Source organism: Grammomys surdaster, unplaced genomic scaffold (genome assembly GCF_004785775.1).
Source record: "Grammomys surdaster isolate TR1022 unplaced genomic scaffold, NIH_TR_1.0 164, whole genome shotgun sequence".
Classification (NCBI taxonomy): Eukaryota; Metazoa; Chordata; class Mammalia; order Rodentia; family Muridae; genus Grammomys; species Grammomys surdaster.
This window is the reverse complement of record NW_021604612.1, coordinates 3,416,430-3,432,327: the sequence shown is the minus strand read 5'-3', so window position 1 is coordinate 3,432,327 and position 15,898 is coordinate 3,416,430. Positions and strand designations below refer to the sequence as shown.

Below are 15,898 nucleotides of genomic sequence, written 5' to 3'. Positions count from 1 at the left end.
TAGGTGTGTTTGTATATGTTTGTGTGTGTGCTTGTGTGTGTGTGGTGTGTGTGTGTTTGGATGGGTGTGTGTGCATGTGATGAGCTGAATACAGATAAACTATGAATAAACTCGGCGGGTGAAGTACGGGCCTGGTACATAGTTGATGCTCCATAAAATTCTGTTGAATGAATGTGCACACCTGTCCCACGACTGTGCTTGCCCAAAGCAAGCACAGGCTTTACACAGCAGGCACAGGGAACAGAGCCCTTCACCCACTTGCACCGAGTCCTGCTTCATAAAGAGCACAGAGAACAAGGGACTTTGGGGGTCCCGTCTCCTCAGTCACCAGCACTGCCTTATCTCACACATTGTCCGGTTCCACCTTTTAATCTTTCTTTTGTTCTTTTTTATCTTTCTGAGACAAGGTCTCACTATGCAGTCCTGGCTGGCATGAACTTACTATGTAGACCAGGCTGGTCTTGAACTTACAGCCTTTGTTTCCCTAGTGCTGGGATTAAAGGCATGCACCACCATGCTTGACCTCCTTCATTCATTCTTTCTGGGACAGGTTCTGACATTGCAGAATAGGCTGGCCTTGAATTCATGGCAATCCTCCTGCCTCAGCCTCCAGAGAGCTAGAATTATGGGCGTGAGCACCACAACGGGGTCTTGCTATGTAAACAAGGCTGGCATCAAACTAGAAATCCTCCTGCCTCAGCCTCCTGAGCATGGGGATCAAGAGCATGTACCACCCTGCCAAGATTATTCTTCTTTTTCTCCATTTTTTTGGGGGGCTCATTCTGGCTAATCATTTGAGGGGAAAACCCAGGGACAAAGAGAGGGAGCAGCTGGCTTGCCTCACACTGTGGGCGACCCCTGTGGTGGCAGTAAATGGGGCTGTATCCCTCTGTGACACAGCTAGACATATGCTTTTCAGAAGATAGATTCACAGTCATATAACTACCGCACAATGTCTGCATGTATTTGCGCACACATGTGCTTCTGGAACTGACACATGGCTCTTTCATCTCTGAGGCTCAGTCTACAATCTGACCCCTTGCAGGTCTCAGTCATCACCGGATGAACATACACGACTTATATGCCCTCAATGCACGATGCCAAAAAAAAAATCTGTTTATGTTCACGGAACCCGGAATATAATGCCTGCGTGTAGATGGTGCCTGAAAATGTAAATGAATCAACAAGGTAAGAACTGCAGACTCGGGGCTGGAGAGACGGCTCAACGGTTAAGAGCACTGACTGTTCTTCCAGAGGTCCTGAGTTCAAATCCCAGCAACCACATGGTGGCTCACAACCATCCGTAATGAGATCTGATGCCCTCTTCTGGTGTGTCTGAAGACAGCTACAGTGTACTCATAAATAAAATAAATATTAAAAAAAAAAAAAAGAACTGCAGACTCACTGAGTGGTGGTGGCGCACGCCTTTAATCCCAGCACTTGGGAGGCAGGCAGATTTCTGAGTTCGAGGCCAGCCTGGTCTACCTAGTGAGTTCCAGGACAGCCAGGGCTACACAGAGAAACCCTGTCTCAAAAAAAAAAAAAAAAAGAACTGCAGATTCGGAGGCTGGAGAGGTGGCTCAGTGGTTAAGAGCACTGATGGCTCCTCCAGAGGTCCTGAGTCCTGAGTTCAGTTCCCAGCAACCACATGGTGGCTCCCAACCATCTGTAATGGAATCCGATGCCCTCTCCTGAAGACAGCTACAGTGTATCACATACATAAAATAAATAAGTAAACTTTTTTTGTTTTTGTTTTTGTTTTTTGAGACAGGGCTGTCCTGGAACTCACTCTGTAGACCAGGCTGGCCTGGAACTCAGAAATCCACCTGCCTCTGCCTCCCAAGTGCTGGGATTAAAGGCATGCGCCACCACCGCCTGGCTAAATAAGTAAATCTTAAAAAAAAAAAAAAATTGTAGACTCAAGCCAGGCACGGATGGAATCCTAACACTTTGGAGGGAGGGAGAGGGCAGCCCCAAGTCTGGACTATACTGTGGAAAGGAGGACATTTTGAGTCACCTAGCAAGGTCATGCTCATAAAATAATAATAATAATAATAATAATAAAAATATTGATGATGATGATACTGAGGAAAAGGATGGCTGAAGAGATGCCACAGAAGTCATACGCACTTGCTGTTCCTGTGTAGGACTCAGATCTAATTGCAAACCTGTATGGCAGGCAGTTCACGACGGTTTAGGACTCCAGTTCTACAGGATCTGACCCCTTCTGGCCTCCGTGGACACTGTTCACAGAGTTGATATCATACGTGCAGGCAAAACTCTCATACACACAACATTTAAAAATATACGTATTTTTGAGACAAGGTTTCTCTGTGTAGCCCTGACTGTCCTGGAACTCGCTTTGTAGACAGGGCTGGCCTTGAACTTATAGAGAGATCCGCTGGCCTCTGAGTGCTGGGATTAAAGACGTGCACTATGGAAAAAGTAATTTTTTTTTTTTAAAGAAAAAGAAAAGAACATGTTGCTAGGACACTGGCAAGGCCGAGGAGAGTGGTGCCAGGGTGATTCGTCAGAGGCAGAAGGGGGCTTTCTTTGCTTGGGTAGGCAAACGGGAGATTTTTCTAAGGGGTCATCTAAGTTCAGACCTAGAGGCTAACAAATGCCTTGAACACTAGAGTGAGGAGGGGACCCCAACCCAGAGGCTATTAGACCCCAATGGGAACCCCGAACAATTCCAGTATGAGCAGCAGGAAGGAGGCCTTGGAGAAGGGGGAGACTGTGTGGTACTCAGAGGGAGGCGACAAGGGTCCTACCTGTGAGCAGAGCCGCCAGCAGAAGGAGCTTCATCTTGAGTGAGGAAAGGACTCGAGTGACTTCCCTCTTTATAGTCGGGGCCCCACGCTCCCAAGATAAGGCTGTTTGCTTTGCTCTTAGCCATTCTGGGCTGGCCTTGGGTCTATCGGGGAACAACAAATCCCCAGAGGGATTTGCCTGTAAGAGATGACAGAAAATAAGTCACAGATCTGTGCCTGGCACTTCCTCCCCAAGGGGATGGTTTTCAGATCTTGGAATATTTTACGACTCTCCCCCTCCTCCCACCCCACTCTTTAATGACAAGTCTCAGGCTGTCCTATAATTCGTGGGATATCTGAGAAAAGCTTGGAACTCCTCTTTACTTTATTAACTTTTTTTTTTTTTTTGAGACAAGGTCTCTAGCCCAGGCTGGCCTCAGACTTGTGTAGCTGAGGATGACTGTGAAGTACTTTTTTAGATTTTTTAAAATAAATATATTTTTAAAATTTTATTCATTTACGTACGAGTGCTCTGTCTGCATGTACACCCGCATGCCAGAAGAGGACGTCAGATCCTTTTTACAGACAGTCATGAGCCACCATGTGGTTGCTGGGAATTGAACTCAGGACCTCTGGAAGAACAGCCTGTTGGAGAAATTACTTTAAATCCCGGCCCGAGGTTTGTACGCCACTTAGACCATTTAAACTCTCGGACACACACAACCTTTATATTTACAAAAAGCCCGGTGCAGCACAGGAGCTGGGCAGCCGCCTACCCTCTGTACTATTCAAATCTAATTTCCTAACAATAACCCCGAGTTATTACTTACTATGTTTCATCTGGGCTGTTCTTAACTCCAATTGGCTAGCCCACGTGATGACGTTTTTCTTTTTTCCTGACCCATGATAGCTTCTCCTTCCTCCTTTCCTCACGCTCTTCTCTGACTCCAAGTCTGAGAAACTTAAACCCCACCTATATCTCTTCTGCCCAACTATTGGCTGTCGGCATCTTGATTTACCAATCAGAAATAAGTTGGGGCAGGGTCCAGTGGCTATGCGCAGACTCCAGGTCTTGGGGGCTCGCACTTAGCCTTACGATAGACAGTAAAAGACAAAACCTCAGCACCCCTGCCCCATGCTTCTAACAGCTGATCTAACTCACTAGACCCCTTTATGTGCATGTGTGAGTGCAGATGCCACAGAAGCCAGAAGGGGGCGACAGAGTCCCCGGAACTGGAGTTACAGGTGTTGTGAACCACAGATGTGAGTGCTGGGAACCGAACTTGGGGCTCTGCCACAGAGGTACGATCTTAACCTGAAGCCTAACCCTGAGCTTCTGATACTCCTGCCTCCACCCACCGCTCTTGAGCCTAGCTTCAAGGGGCTGGCCAACTCTTCCTATTGGACACTCAGGAGAGGTGGAGACAGGATGGACAGGACTGCTGCCTTTGTGTCTTGGATTTGCATGGGGGGTGTCATTGAATGGTTCTATCTGCCATGCCCTTTACAGATGAGGAAAGGGGTTCAGAGAGGTGCAATCATCTACCGGAGGTCACATAGAGGGCAAGGCAAAGCTGGCTCAAGCTGAGGTCTGTCGGATTCCAAGGTGCGCATCCTAAATTTCTTCCCACTCTGAAAACATCATCTTTCCGCTTCCCGAAATAGGCAGGTTTGTGAGAAAACTTTGGAGACGTGGAATCCTAAAGGCGCGCGTGTGACTTACAGAATACCAAAGAGTTTTAGTATGGTTACGTCAAATACGTATGTGGCATTTCATTTTTTAAAATTTATTTGCTTGTTTATTATGTGTGTATGTGTATTATGGTATATATATATGGAGGTCAGAAGTCCACTTAAAGGAACGTGTTGTCTCTTTCCACTATGTGAGTTCCAGGGATCAAACTGAGGTAGTCAGTCTGGGCCCAGGGTGTGTTCAGCCACTGAGCCTTCTGACAAGTCCCAATATGTAACACTTTGAGTTACAGTTTGCTTAACATAACATTAGCTTCTATAGTGTATAAGGGGCACCTACTGCATTCACTATGCCTGTAACCACTACCTTTAATGAGTTACAGAACATTTTTAGAATCTGTAACTTTAATTTTTTTCAAAACCTTTTTTTTTTGTTCGTTTTTGGTTTTTCGAGACAGGGTTTCTCTGTGTAGCCCTGGTTGTCCTGGAACTCACTCTGTAGACCAGGTTGGCAAAACCTATTTTTAATGGTGGTTCTTAAACGCTTTAACCTCCCTTGTAGCCCACCGCCCACCAGAGGTAGTGGGAAAGGAAGGATATGGGGGAAGAGGACCTGTTTACAAAGGTTCTTTGGGGCAACTCCCATCTGCGCTGTTAGGAAATCAGCAGTTCAGTTCATAGGCATCAGCAGGGGCATCTTGGTCCGCTCGTAAACACTTCACAGATACACCTGGAGTCCAATTCGGTAGAGTCAGGATAGCAAGCACGAATCAGCAAATCAGCAGCGGTGACACTACCTAGAGACACAGCCAGGTCTCAGCCTTGCCACCAGTCAGCAGGAGGGACCAGCAGTAATGCCAGGGAGAAGTTCTCTCGGTTATGCCTCTCTCAGCAAGGATTTGACACACACACACACACACACACACACACACACAAGCGTTGCACAGCTAGCTCTACAAGCAAGCCTAGGTCAGCCTCTGTCACTGTCCGTTGGGTCATATTTTTACATCCTCCAAACATCACGTGTCCTCCACGGGTCTCGCCTCAAAAGCACGTGTGTCTGTCTCAGCTGACATCACTCTGCCAATCAGCCTGAGTCTGTGAAAGCAGCAAGAAGCTACAACACACCACCAGAAGTTTTTTGGTGCATTTTCTCTCAATGGATTCCCGACAAATGCAGCTCAACTGTGCAATGTAAGGTAGACCAGAACATGCGTGTTGTTATCAAAGAATCCTTCATCACGTGTCCTTTCACGTGCTTGCTTTAGCAGAACATCCTCTCTCCTGTGTCTGCTTCAGCAAAACATTCCTTCACAAGTCTGCCTTAGCCTTTCATATCTGTGTCCACTTTAGCTAAACATTCTTTCACATGTTTGCCCCAGCAAAACACCATCCAACTGACTTTCCAAAGAGCCCTTAAGTTTCCACTTCAGTCATCCCAAGAAGAAATCTTGTTCCCACAGATAATTATTTCTTGCCAGGCAGTGGTGGCACATGCCTTTAGTCCCAGCACTTGGGCGGCAGAGGCAGGTGGATTTCTGAGTTCGAGGCCAGCGTATCTACAGAGTGAGTTCCAGAGCAGCCAGGGCTACACAGAGAAACCCTGTCTTGAAAAACCAACAACAACAAAAGATAATTATTTCTTCCCAACTCCTGGCAACTCCTAATCTACTGTGTGGTGTCCCTGTGGGCTTCTTTCTTCTGGAACGTCTCCATATATGTTGAATATTCTTGTTCATATCTACAGGCTGGAGTGATGGCTCAGGTGTTGAGAGCCCTGGCTATTCTTCCAGAGAACCCAGGTTCAATTCCCAGCACCCACATGGCAGCTCAAAACTGTCTATAACTCTGGTTCCAGAAAATCTAATGTCCTCTTACGGCCTACGAGGGAACCAGGCATGTACACAGTGCACATACTCACAGGCACACAGAACACATAAATAAAAGTAAATATAAAAAATTCTAAAATGCAAAATGCAGAGCAGGGAGTGGTGGCACACGCCTTTAAACCCAGCACTTGGGAGGCAGAGGCAGGCGGATCTCTGAATTAGAGGCCAGCCTGGTCTACAGAACCAGTTTCCAAGACAGCCAGGGCGATACAGAGAAGCCTGTCTTGAAAACAAAACAAAAATAAAAACCGAATACAAAACCTTGAGCACCAGCCAACCTCAGGCTGCAATTAGGAAATTCACTGTGTATACAGGTTGCTCAGGTGCACAAGAAATATTGTATAAAATTATATGTTACGTCCAGATTGCATGTATGAGGATTTATAGCGCATACATGAATATTATTTTTAGACTTGGGTTCCATACCTAAGATACCTTGTGACACACACACACACACACACACACACACACACACATCCCAACACCTGAAAAACACCTGGCCTGGTAGTGCAGAAAAGCACAGTTAATCCATTGCAAATGTCACATGATTTTCTTGGGTCATTGTGAACTAACATCTCTTTATATAACATAGTAACAACAGCCTCTGGAATGATTCTGCCTGAGGCTAACGTGGTGAGCCAGTGAGTTCACAAGGCTTACTTACAGGAACCTGGGTGTCCCCTGCTCCCCCCCCCAACTATACCATCAAAACCTCCTACCTTGGCATGAGTGATGATCTCCAAAGGTTCCATAGAGTCCCAGTCCCCACCGTGTGGTCCCCCAACCCCCAGATTGTTGGAGATCTCATACAGCAGACAGGGTGACACACCTCTGAGGACAGGGAGGAAGGAACACAAAGCTGGAATTGCAGACGAGGGTCCAATGTCCCTTCTATCACCACCCAGGCCTGATCTCATGAAGTTCTCGTGAGTTATGGGTTGTCATGGCTGCCCTGAACTCACAATGCTGTTAGCTCTGTTGTGCCTGGAGGACAGAGTCCCCTGATGATATTACATATTACATGTTTCTGTGTCCCTTACCCCGAATATTTGAAACCAAAATATTTTAGGTGTTGGGGGGGGGTCCCCTGGAACTGGAAAACTAGATGGCTCAAAGGTGCCGCATGGGTGCTGGGAACCAGAGCCAGGTCCTGTGCAGGAATAGCAAGTGGCCCTAACCACTAAGCCATCTCCCTAGTCCGGGGCCTTTTTACCTTATCAAATTTATCTCCTCATTTGATTATTCTTCGTGAGCAGACATTTCCCTCAACAGTTTCCTCTAGTTAATCAGCATGTTACATTAGTAAGGTATGCGGTCCACTGTTAACGGAACATTAACATGTCGCTAACCATAGTACAATGACACGGATAAGCAACTTCATCAGTGTTTCCTTATTATTTAAATCTCATCTGATAATTATTTTGATAAGTATGAGTGTTTCGCCTGCGTGTGTGTCTGTGTATGGTGTGTGTATCCCGGGAGGCCTCAAGAGGGCATCGGTGCCCTGGAACTGGAGTTACAGACAGTTGTGAGCTGCCATGTGGGCGCTGGGAACTGAACCTGGGTCCTTTGGAAGAGCAGTCCATGGTCACGAATGAACCATCTTTCTAACCTCTCCTCATCCTTATTTTTTTTGAACCAGGGTTTCAAGCTGTATCCTAAGCTTGCCTCAAGGATAGCCTTGATCTCTTTTATTTATTTTTATTTCTTGAGACAGGGTCTCACTATGTAGCCGTGGCTGTCCTGGAACTCACTATGTAAACCAGGCTGGGCTTAAATTCACAGAGATCCTCCTGCCTCTTCCTCCTGGATGCTGGGATTAAAGGTGGTTGCCATCCTTGGCTAGCTAACTTCGAACTCTTGATCTCCTGCCTTCACCTCTGGAGTCCTGAGATTGTAGGTGTGGATTACCACACCCAGTGGTGCTGTGGATGGAACAAGGGGCTTTACGGCTGCAAGTAACAAGCCTTACTAATTGGACTACGACTCCAGACACACACACACACTTTCTCTCTCTCTCTCTCTCTCTCTCTCTCTCTCTCTCTCTCTCTCTCTCTCTCTCTCTTTCTGAGACAAGGTCACTGTGTAGTCCAGACTAGCTTCAAACTTCCAATACTTCCCCCTCCTCCAGTTTTCTGGGATTACAGGCATGTACTGGCACACCTGCCTCTGTGTACTTTGCATCCAGTGTGTGCACATGTGTGTGTGTGAACTGTGTATGTTGTACTTTGCATCCAGGGTGTGCACGTGTGTGTGTCTGAACTGTGTATGTTGTACGTGTATGCACGCATGTGTATGTTTGTGCATGTGGATACCAGAAATTCCTCAGTCACTCTGTTCTTTATTGTTTTGGGACATGGCCTCTCACTGACTCTGGATCTCACCGGTTTGCCTGTCTCTGTGTCCCGTGCCCAGCTTTTCCATGGATCCCAGGGACCCAAACTCAGGCCCTTATACCTGAATAGCAGGTGCTTTACAGACTAAGCCATCTCCCCAGGCTCTCATTTTTTCCTTTCACTGTTTTAGAGACAGGGTCTTCTATGTAGCCAAGGCTGGCTTTGAACTACCTAATCCTCCTGCCTCAGCCTACATACGGAGTGATTATAGGTATGATCACCTATGTAGATCAGGCTGGCCCTAACCTGTAGCAGTCCTTCAGCCTCTGCCCCCTAGCGATGGACCACAGATATGTGGCACTCTCCTCCACAGCTGTTTCTGATGTGTGTTTCATCCTAACGTGGCAGCTTCCCAGCCTCCTCTGTGGCGTTGATCGTTCTGAGCTGCCCCGGGCAGGCAGGGATGTATCTTTTAGGATGCCCCAGGTGATGGGATGTGGGGGTAAGTACCGTTTAAGCACACTGACACGTTTTGCTGGATCGCTGCTAGGGAGGGAAGCAGGCATAGCATGGGGCAGAGCTAGAAATGGCCACACCCGCAGTTTTCACTGAACCATCCTCCTCCACCTTGAACGAGGTTGTCATGTGGGAGTCGTGGCAGAGTCAGTTCTTTCTCATCTAAGAGGGCAATAATCCCCTTCTGACCTCTGCCCGCCTGTGATCCCAGCCCTTGAGGATGTGCCAGGGCTGACATCTTAGCTCAGTGTTGGAGTGTTTGCTTAGCCTCTGTGAGGCCCTGAGTTCAATTCTACCATTGTGTACACACACACGTGCACACACACAGACACACACTCATACAATGTACACACACTCATGCACGCACGTGCGCACACATGCACACACAGGCTCGAGTGCACACGCAGGTGTGCACACACATGCACTCACACTCACACACACTCTTGTATGCTCACACACACATGCACCCATCTGCACACATGTACTTGGGCACGCACACTTACAGGCATGTATGCACACACACGTGCACACATGCATGCACACGCACACACTCACACTCACATAATGCACACACACGCACATACACACATGCACACGTACACGCTCACACTCATACAAACACATGCACACACAGAGATGAACACAAAGAAAATCAAACGGGCAAGGTGGGGTGTAACTGTAATCCAAGCACTCAGGAGCCTGTGGCAGGAGAATTGAGAGTCTCAGGCTAGCCTGAGCTACGGAACCATTCTTACTCCTCCAGCTGTGCTTTGACAGCCTGCGGTCTGTGGTTACTGTGTGCATAGCTCACACATAAAATGCGTACACCTGCACAGACGGTGCCGACTGACAGAACTACTGAAGATAGCCACAGAGCCTGAATCCATGCTGATGACGAAGCAAAGAAAAAGGGCTAGCTCAAGGCCCCATACCATCTTAAATTCAGGGACCAGCAAAGTCCCAGCTCCTTCCCCTGTGGATGCTATGAGGTCAAAAGGAGATACAGAGGTAGACATTTCTCCTGGGGTTGGGGATGAAGGATGCTAAGGGGTAGAGATATGTGACCTAAGGCATAAATGGCTGGCACCACACAGTCCTCCGAGCTGACTGTATTTACTAAGTGCTAAGTCTGTCCAAAGAACCTGATCCAGCCTTTGAGGTAGATCCAGTTAGAAATTCTATTTTTTTTTTAAAAAAGAGTTATTTATTTTATGTATGTGAGTACACTGTCGCTGTCTCCAGACACACCAGAAGGCATCAGATCCCATTGCAGATGGTTGTGAGCCACCATGTGGCTGCTGGGAATTGAACTCAGGACCTCTAGGAAGAGGAGTCAATGCTCTTAACAACTGAGCCATCTCTCCAGCCACGAAATTTGATTTTTAATTGGTTAGTTAATATGCGTGTGTCTGTGTAGTCAGTAGGCGCACATAGTGTATGTGTGTGTGTATGTGTGTGCGTGTGTGTTACCAGAGTCACCATATTCAGGGCAGTGAGTGCCGCAGGTTTTTGGACAGATTTTCCTGTACCACACTAAGTGGAAAGGCCATGCTAAGGGACAGCTACCATTCGTAGTCCCTGCAGAAGTTTCCCGAAGACCTCCTGAGGCTCTTGGAGTCTGCTCTGGTTTCTGCTGGCCGACATCCACGCACAGGTGTGTGAAACACTGCCTCTTCCCGCCTGGAAAAAAAAAATCTCAAGTGGAAAGTACAGCTCCTGATAGCTTCTTGACTCCTTCAGGTGCCGGCATACCCACACTCCACCGAGGTCAAGGTCACATCTGCTTCGCCCTCAAAGGATAAGGCTCCGCTTCCTGGAAATGCTTAAAAGAGCTGCACGCTGCCACGGCTAGGCACTCCCGTAGGCTTGGCACGGAAGGCGATGGACTTTGCCCGTGAAGCTTGACCACAGGTCTCCTGACAGTACTGTGGACGTCATCGTCCCCACTCAACAGGATGAAGTGGGCTCAGAGAAGTTAGATAATTTGTTCAAAGTCACACAGCCTGAAAGTGATGGAGATAGAAAGAGGTGGGGTTGTACTGCAGGCCTGAGAACCCAGCACTTGGGAAACTGAAGCAGGGGACTTGTGAGTTCCAAGTCAACCTGGGTTACAGAGTGAAACCGTGTCTGAAAACAAGGTGGGTGGGCAGGGGCTGGAAAGATAGCGCAGAAGTTTAAAAACACTGTCCAAAGGACCCAGGTTCGATTCCCAATACCCATATGGTCTCTTCTGGTCTCTGCAGGCACCAGGCATGCACTTGGTCCCCATACATCCATTCAGGCAAAGCATCTCTTCTACAGATAAAGTAAAAAGAAGAAAAAAATAATGAAAAGGGAGAAGGCTGGGAAGACGCTTCAGTGAATTAAAAAAAAAAATACTTGCAAGCAAGAGGACCAGGGTTCAAATCTCCAGAGCTCATTCAGTGCTGGGGGGCAGTGGGGGAGGGCATGGTAGCCTTCTTGCAACGCACAGCGAGTTGGAGAAAGGGGATCCCAGCCACCCAGCAACCTGGCTAGCTTGGCTATTCTATATCAGAGAGCTCTGGGCTCGATTGAGAGACCCTTGTGAATGAATAGAGAGAGACGGAGAGAGACTGTATGTTATCTCAGGCTTTCGCATACAAGTGCACACCTATACACATGTATGTGCCCACTCCACTCACAGGAGCACACACACACACACACACACACACACAGTGGTGGCGTCACACACATGTGGTCCCGGCTACTTGGCAGGCTGACGTAGGCTCCAGTAACCCTAAGAGCCAGATGCAGGCTAGTGGAGCACGGTCACACCTCCAGTCATCTCCTTCTCTTTTATTTTATTGGTGTGTATGTGTGTGAGACAGAAAGAGAGACAGAGAGAGGGGGTGAGAGGAAGGGAGAAAGAGGGAGGGAAGAAGGGAGAAAAAGGGAGGGAGGAAGGAAAAAGAGGAAGAGGAGGGAGGGGAAGGAAGGAGAGAGAAGAAGGGGAGGGAGGAGAGAGGGAGGGAGGAGGGAGAGTGCATATGTGCCACAGGACACATGTGGAGGTCGGAGGACAACTTCTGGAGTTGGCTCTTTCCCTCCACCTTATTTCTGCCTTTGTGTGATTCTCTGCTGCTCTTCCTGAGGTAGGAGTGCCGAGATTACAGAATTACAGTCCCTTGCAGCCATATCTGGCTTTTTCACAGGCATCTAGAGATAGAACTCAGGTCTTCAGACTTGTGTGGTACCCACTGTCACCCTTGGTAGCTCTAACCGCTTCCGTTTTTATTGACTGTTTAGTTTTTATTTGTATGCATGTGTGCACACCTGCCCGGCTGTACGTGTACCTGGCAAGAGACGGCGGAGGCCAGAAGAGGATGTCAAATGCTCCAGGACTGGGGTGAGGAGGAGGTTGTAGGAGGTTCAGTGTGGGTGCTGGGAGATGAAACCCTGTCCTCTGTGAGAGGGACAGTGTTCTTAGCCATTGGGTTCTTCACTCCTCTTCAGCTCCTCAAGAACCTTTTTATTATGGGGGTAAAGGAAAAGTCATCTTCATTTCTAGTCTGATGGTTCAATGGTACGATGCATAATCCCGTTGTTAAGGTTTCACGCTACACCCCGGAAATCCTTCCCTCCTAGCCACGGACGACTATTACAGTCGTCTTGGAGGGGTTTTGTTTTTGTCTTTGCGAACCTGGGGAATGAGCCCCCAGGCCCCACACGCTAGGCAAGTCCTCTGTCACGGAGTTATGTCACAGGACCCATTCGTGCAATTTCAACAGATTTGATCAAGATCTTTCATATAGGATTCTACCAAGTAGGCTAGCCCCGTGCCCCCAGCCCAGCTACACTGCTGACATTCCCATCAGCGATGCAAACGGTCCAGGGCTTTGTCTAGTTGTCCTAGTTGTCCTTCATTCCTCATTGTTTCTTTTTTCTTTTCTTTTTTTCTTTTTCTTTTTTTTTTTGGTTTTTCAAGACAGGGTTTCTCGCCGGGCAGTGGTGGCGCACGCCTTTAATCCCAGCACTTGGGAGGCAGAGGCAGGTGGATTTCTGAGTTCGAGGCTAGCCTGGTCTACAGAGTGAGTTCTCGAAGGGAAAAAAAAAAAAAGACAGGGTTTCTCTGTGTAGTCCTGGCTGTCCTGGAACTCACTCTGTAGACCAGGCTGGCCTAGAACGCAGAAATCTGCTTGCCACTGCCTCCCAAGTACCCCTCTTTGTTTCTTACTGGCTTTTTCTTCTTTTTTCTTTTCTCTTCCTGTTTTTTTCTTCTGAACTTGGTCAAGAAGCTGGAGACAGAGTCGGGTCAAGTGGAAAATCAGGACCATTCCTAGGAGAAAAATAGGTCAGGACAAGAGTAGTTAAGAAATCATGTGTTGGGAGCTGGAGAGATGGCTCAGTGGTTAAGAGCATTGACTACTTTTCCAGAGGTCCTGAGTTCAATTCCCAGCAACTGCATGGTGGCTCACAACCATCTGTGATGGGATCTGGCACTCTCTTCTGATGCATCTGAAGACAGCTACATTGTACTCTAAATAAACCTTTAAAAAAATAGAAAGAAATTGTGTGTTACCATGGAAACCTTTTTGGAGGTCAAAGGGTAAACCCTATGGGGTCAGTTCTCCCTCCATCTTTGCGTGGGTTGTAGGGAGCTAACTCAGGTTACCGGGCCTGTGTAACAAGCACCCTTACCATGCTTGAGTCATTTAATGTTTTCAAATTTTCTTTAGGGCAAATGAGAGGAGTCACAGAGTCAAAACGCTTGACTTATCAGCCTGATGATATGAGTCCAACTGCCACAAACCACAAAAGTTCAGAAAAAAAAAAAAAAGCTAACCAGAGTTTTGTTTTTTGAGACGAGATCCTTAACATGTAGGCCAGGTTGGCCTTGAACTCACAGAAAGCTCTGATCGCCTCTGTCTCCCAGGAGCTGTGTATCACCATGCCCCGCCCCCGAAACTGTTTTATGGTTGGGGCTTTTGTTTGTTTGGAGTGGGAGGTGAGACAGGACCTGTGTACCTCTGGCTGTCTTGGAACTATGTGGCCCAGACCTACCTTGAATTTGCAGGGATCTTCCTGTCTCAGCCCCAAGTATTAGGACTGTGGTCGCAAACCATTATGCATGGCTTTTTCCTGTTGGTTTGAGACAGGGTTTCACTATGGAGTCAGGCTAGGTTGGAGTTTATGATTCTTTTTTTTTTTTTTTAATGGTTTTTTGAGACAGGGTTTCTCTGTGTAGCCCTGGTTATCCTGGAACTCACTCTGTAGACCAGGCTGGCCTCGAGCTCAGAAATCCGCCTGCCTCTGCCTCCCAAGTGCTGGGATTAAAGGCATGCACCACCACCGCCCAGCAGGAGGAGTTTATGATTCTTTTGCCCTGGTCTCCTGATTCCTGGGATTATAAGCACACACCAAACCTGGCCCTTATGATTCATAAACATTTTTTTTGGTATTGTTTTTGTGTGTGCACGCGTGCATCCATATACGCACATGAATAAAGGCAAAGTATTTTCAAATAATTTATTAGGAATTTAAAACAAAATAAAACCTGGAAAAGAAGTTACAGATGTGGAGGGAAAAGACACCGAGGGTGGAACTTGCTGGCTTCAAAACACCATGTAACATCTTAAAAAGAAAGTTTGTTGTTGTTTTTTGTTTTCCTCAAACAAATCAGAAATGTAAATCTGGGTCCCTGAACCACAGTTAGGCCCCAGTGGGGTGAGAGGATCCAGGGATGGGGGAGAAAAGAAGCCAAAGTCTCCTGGGGGCCCAGCTCAGAGTAGAAAAATTAAAGATAAAATCCAATAAAAAGCTTCTCTTTTATTAGGAAATATTAAAAACAAAAAAACCAAAAAACCCAACAACAAACGCAAACAGCCGCGCATCTCGGTGACGAAGATTATTGCTTTGAGTTCTCGGGGCTTATTGGTTGAGTGAGTGCCTCACACGGACAGTTAACTCTCCAAAGGGGGCTTTGAAGGCCGGGGGTGGCGGGGCTCTGCTGGGGATGGGAGCTTGAGCCCCCAGCCTCGGGAAGGACAGAGAGGGGGTGACAGCAGGTAGACTCAGCCCAGCCATGCCAGGTCTCACCTCATGTTCACACCCTGAGCCCGTCTCTTTCCTCTGAAAGGGGCTCCAGGGTAGGGGGGTTACCAAGGGCTCTGGTCAAGGGACTATCCTGGTGGGAAACTTCAGTGAGAATGTGGGGGTTCCCTGAGAAGCCCTTTGCTTTCCTGGTATCTACTCCTTGCTCAAGCGCTTCCCAATGCCCACGCATGGTGGGGGGCTCAGAGCAGAAACCACGAAGGTCCCACCTAGACAGGGGCCAGGAGGGGCCTGTGGAGAGCCAATTCTTTTCCAGCAGTGGCTCTAGGCAAGCCCTTCTCTTCCCTGGCCCCTTGCCTCCCCCAATTGGGGAGTTCTTGGGGAGAGTCCGCCCAAGGCCTTGAACCCGGGGAGAGCCTGAGAGTGTGGGCCTGCCGTGGCCAGGGCTGAGGTCTGAAAGCTTACAGTAACGGTGTCTGAGGAGGAAGGGACAGAGACAGGGAGAAGGGGAGGGGGGTAGGTACCTTTGCCCCGTGGGGTCAGGCAAACGCTGTCACCCCAAGGGGTCTTAGAGAAGGGTAGGGGTAGGGCTTCACCTCACAGTATTTACATATGATACAGGACGGGATGGTTCCAGGGGCTCGGCCTGGCCTACCCCGCAGCCCTGCCCTCCTCTCCAGGGCTGGAGGGAGGAGGCCAG

At 48.0% G+C, this 15,898-nt stretch overlaps 1 protein-coding gene across 3 annotated transcripts in view; it reads right to left on the bottom strand.

Annotated features, from left to right (window-relative positions):
• Pla2g1b (phospholipase A2 group IB) overlaps positions 1-2,952 on the bottom strand; it is a 7,831-nt gene extending 4,879 nt beyond the window's left edge. For 2 of the 3 annotated variants that reach the window (XM_028765512.1, XM_028765513.1), the window contains exon 1: positions 2,775-2,946. In XM_028765512.1, the coding sequence (XP_028621345.1) occupies positions 2,775-2,808 (34 nt within the window). In that variant the 5' untranslated portion in view covers positions 2,809-2,946. Of the gene's footprint in view, positions 1-2,774 lie in introns of all 3 variants that reach the window. The other variant, XM_028765514.1, reaches the window with a different exon arrangement.
• Between the last annotated feature and the right edge of the window lie 12,946 nt (positions 2,953-15,898).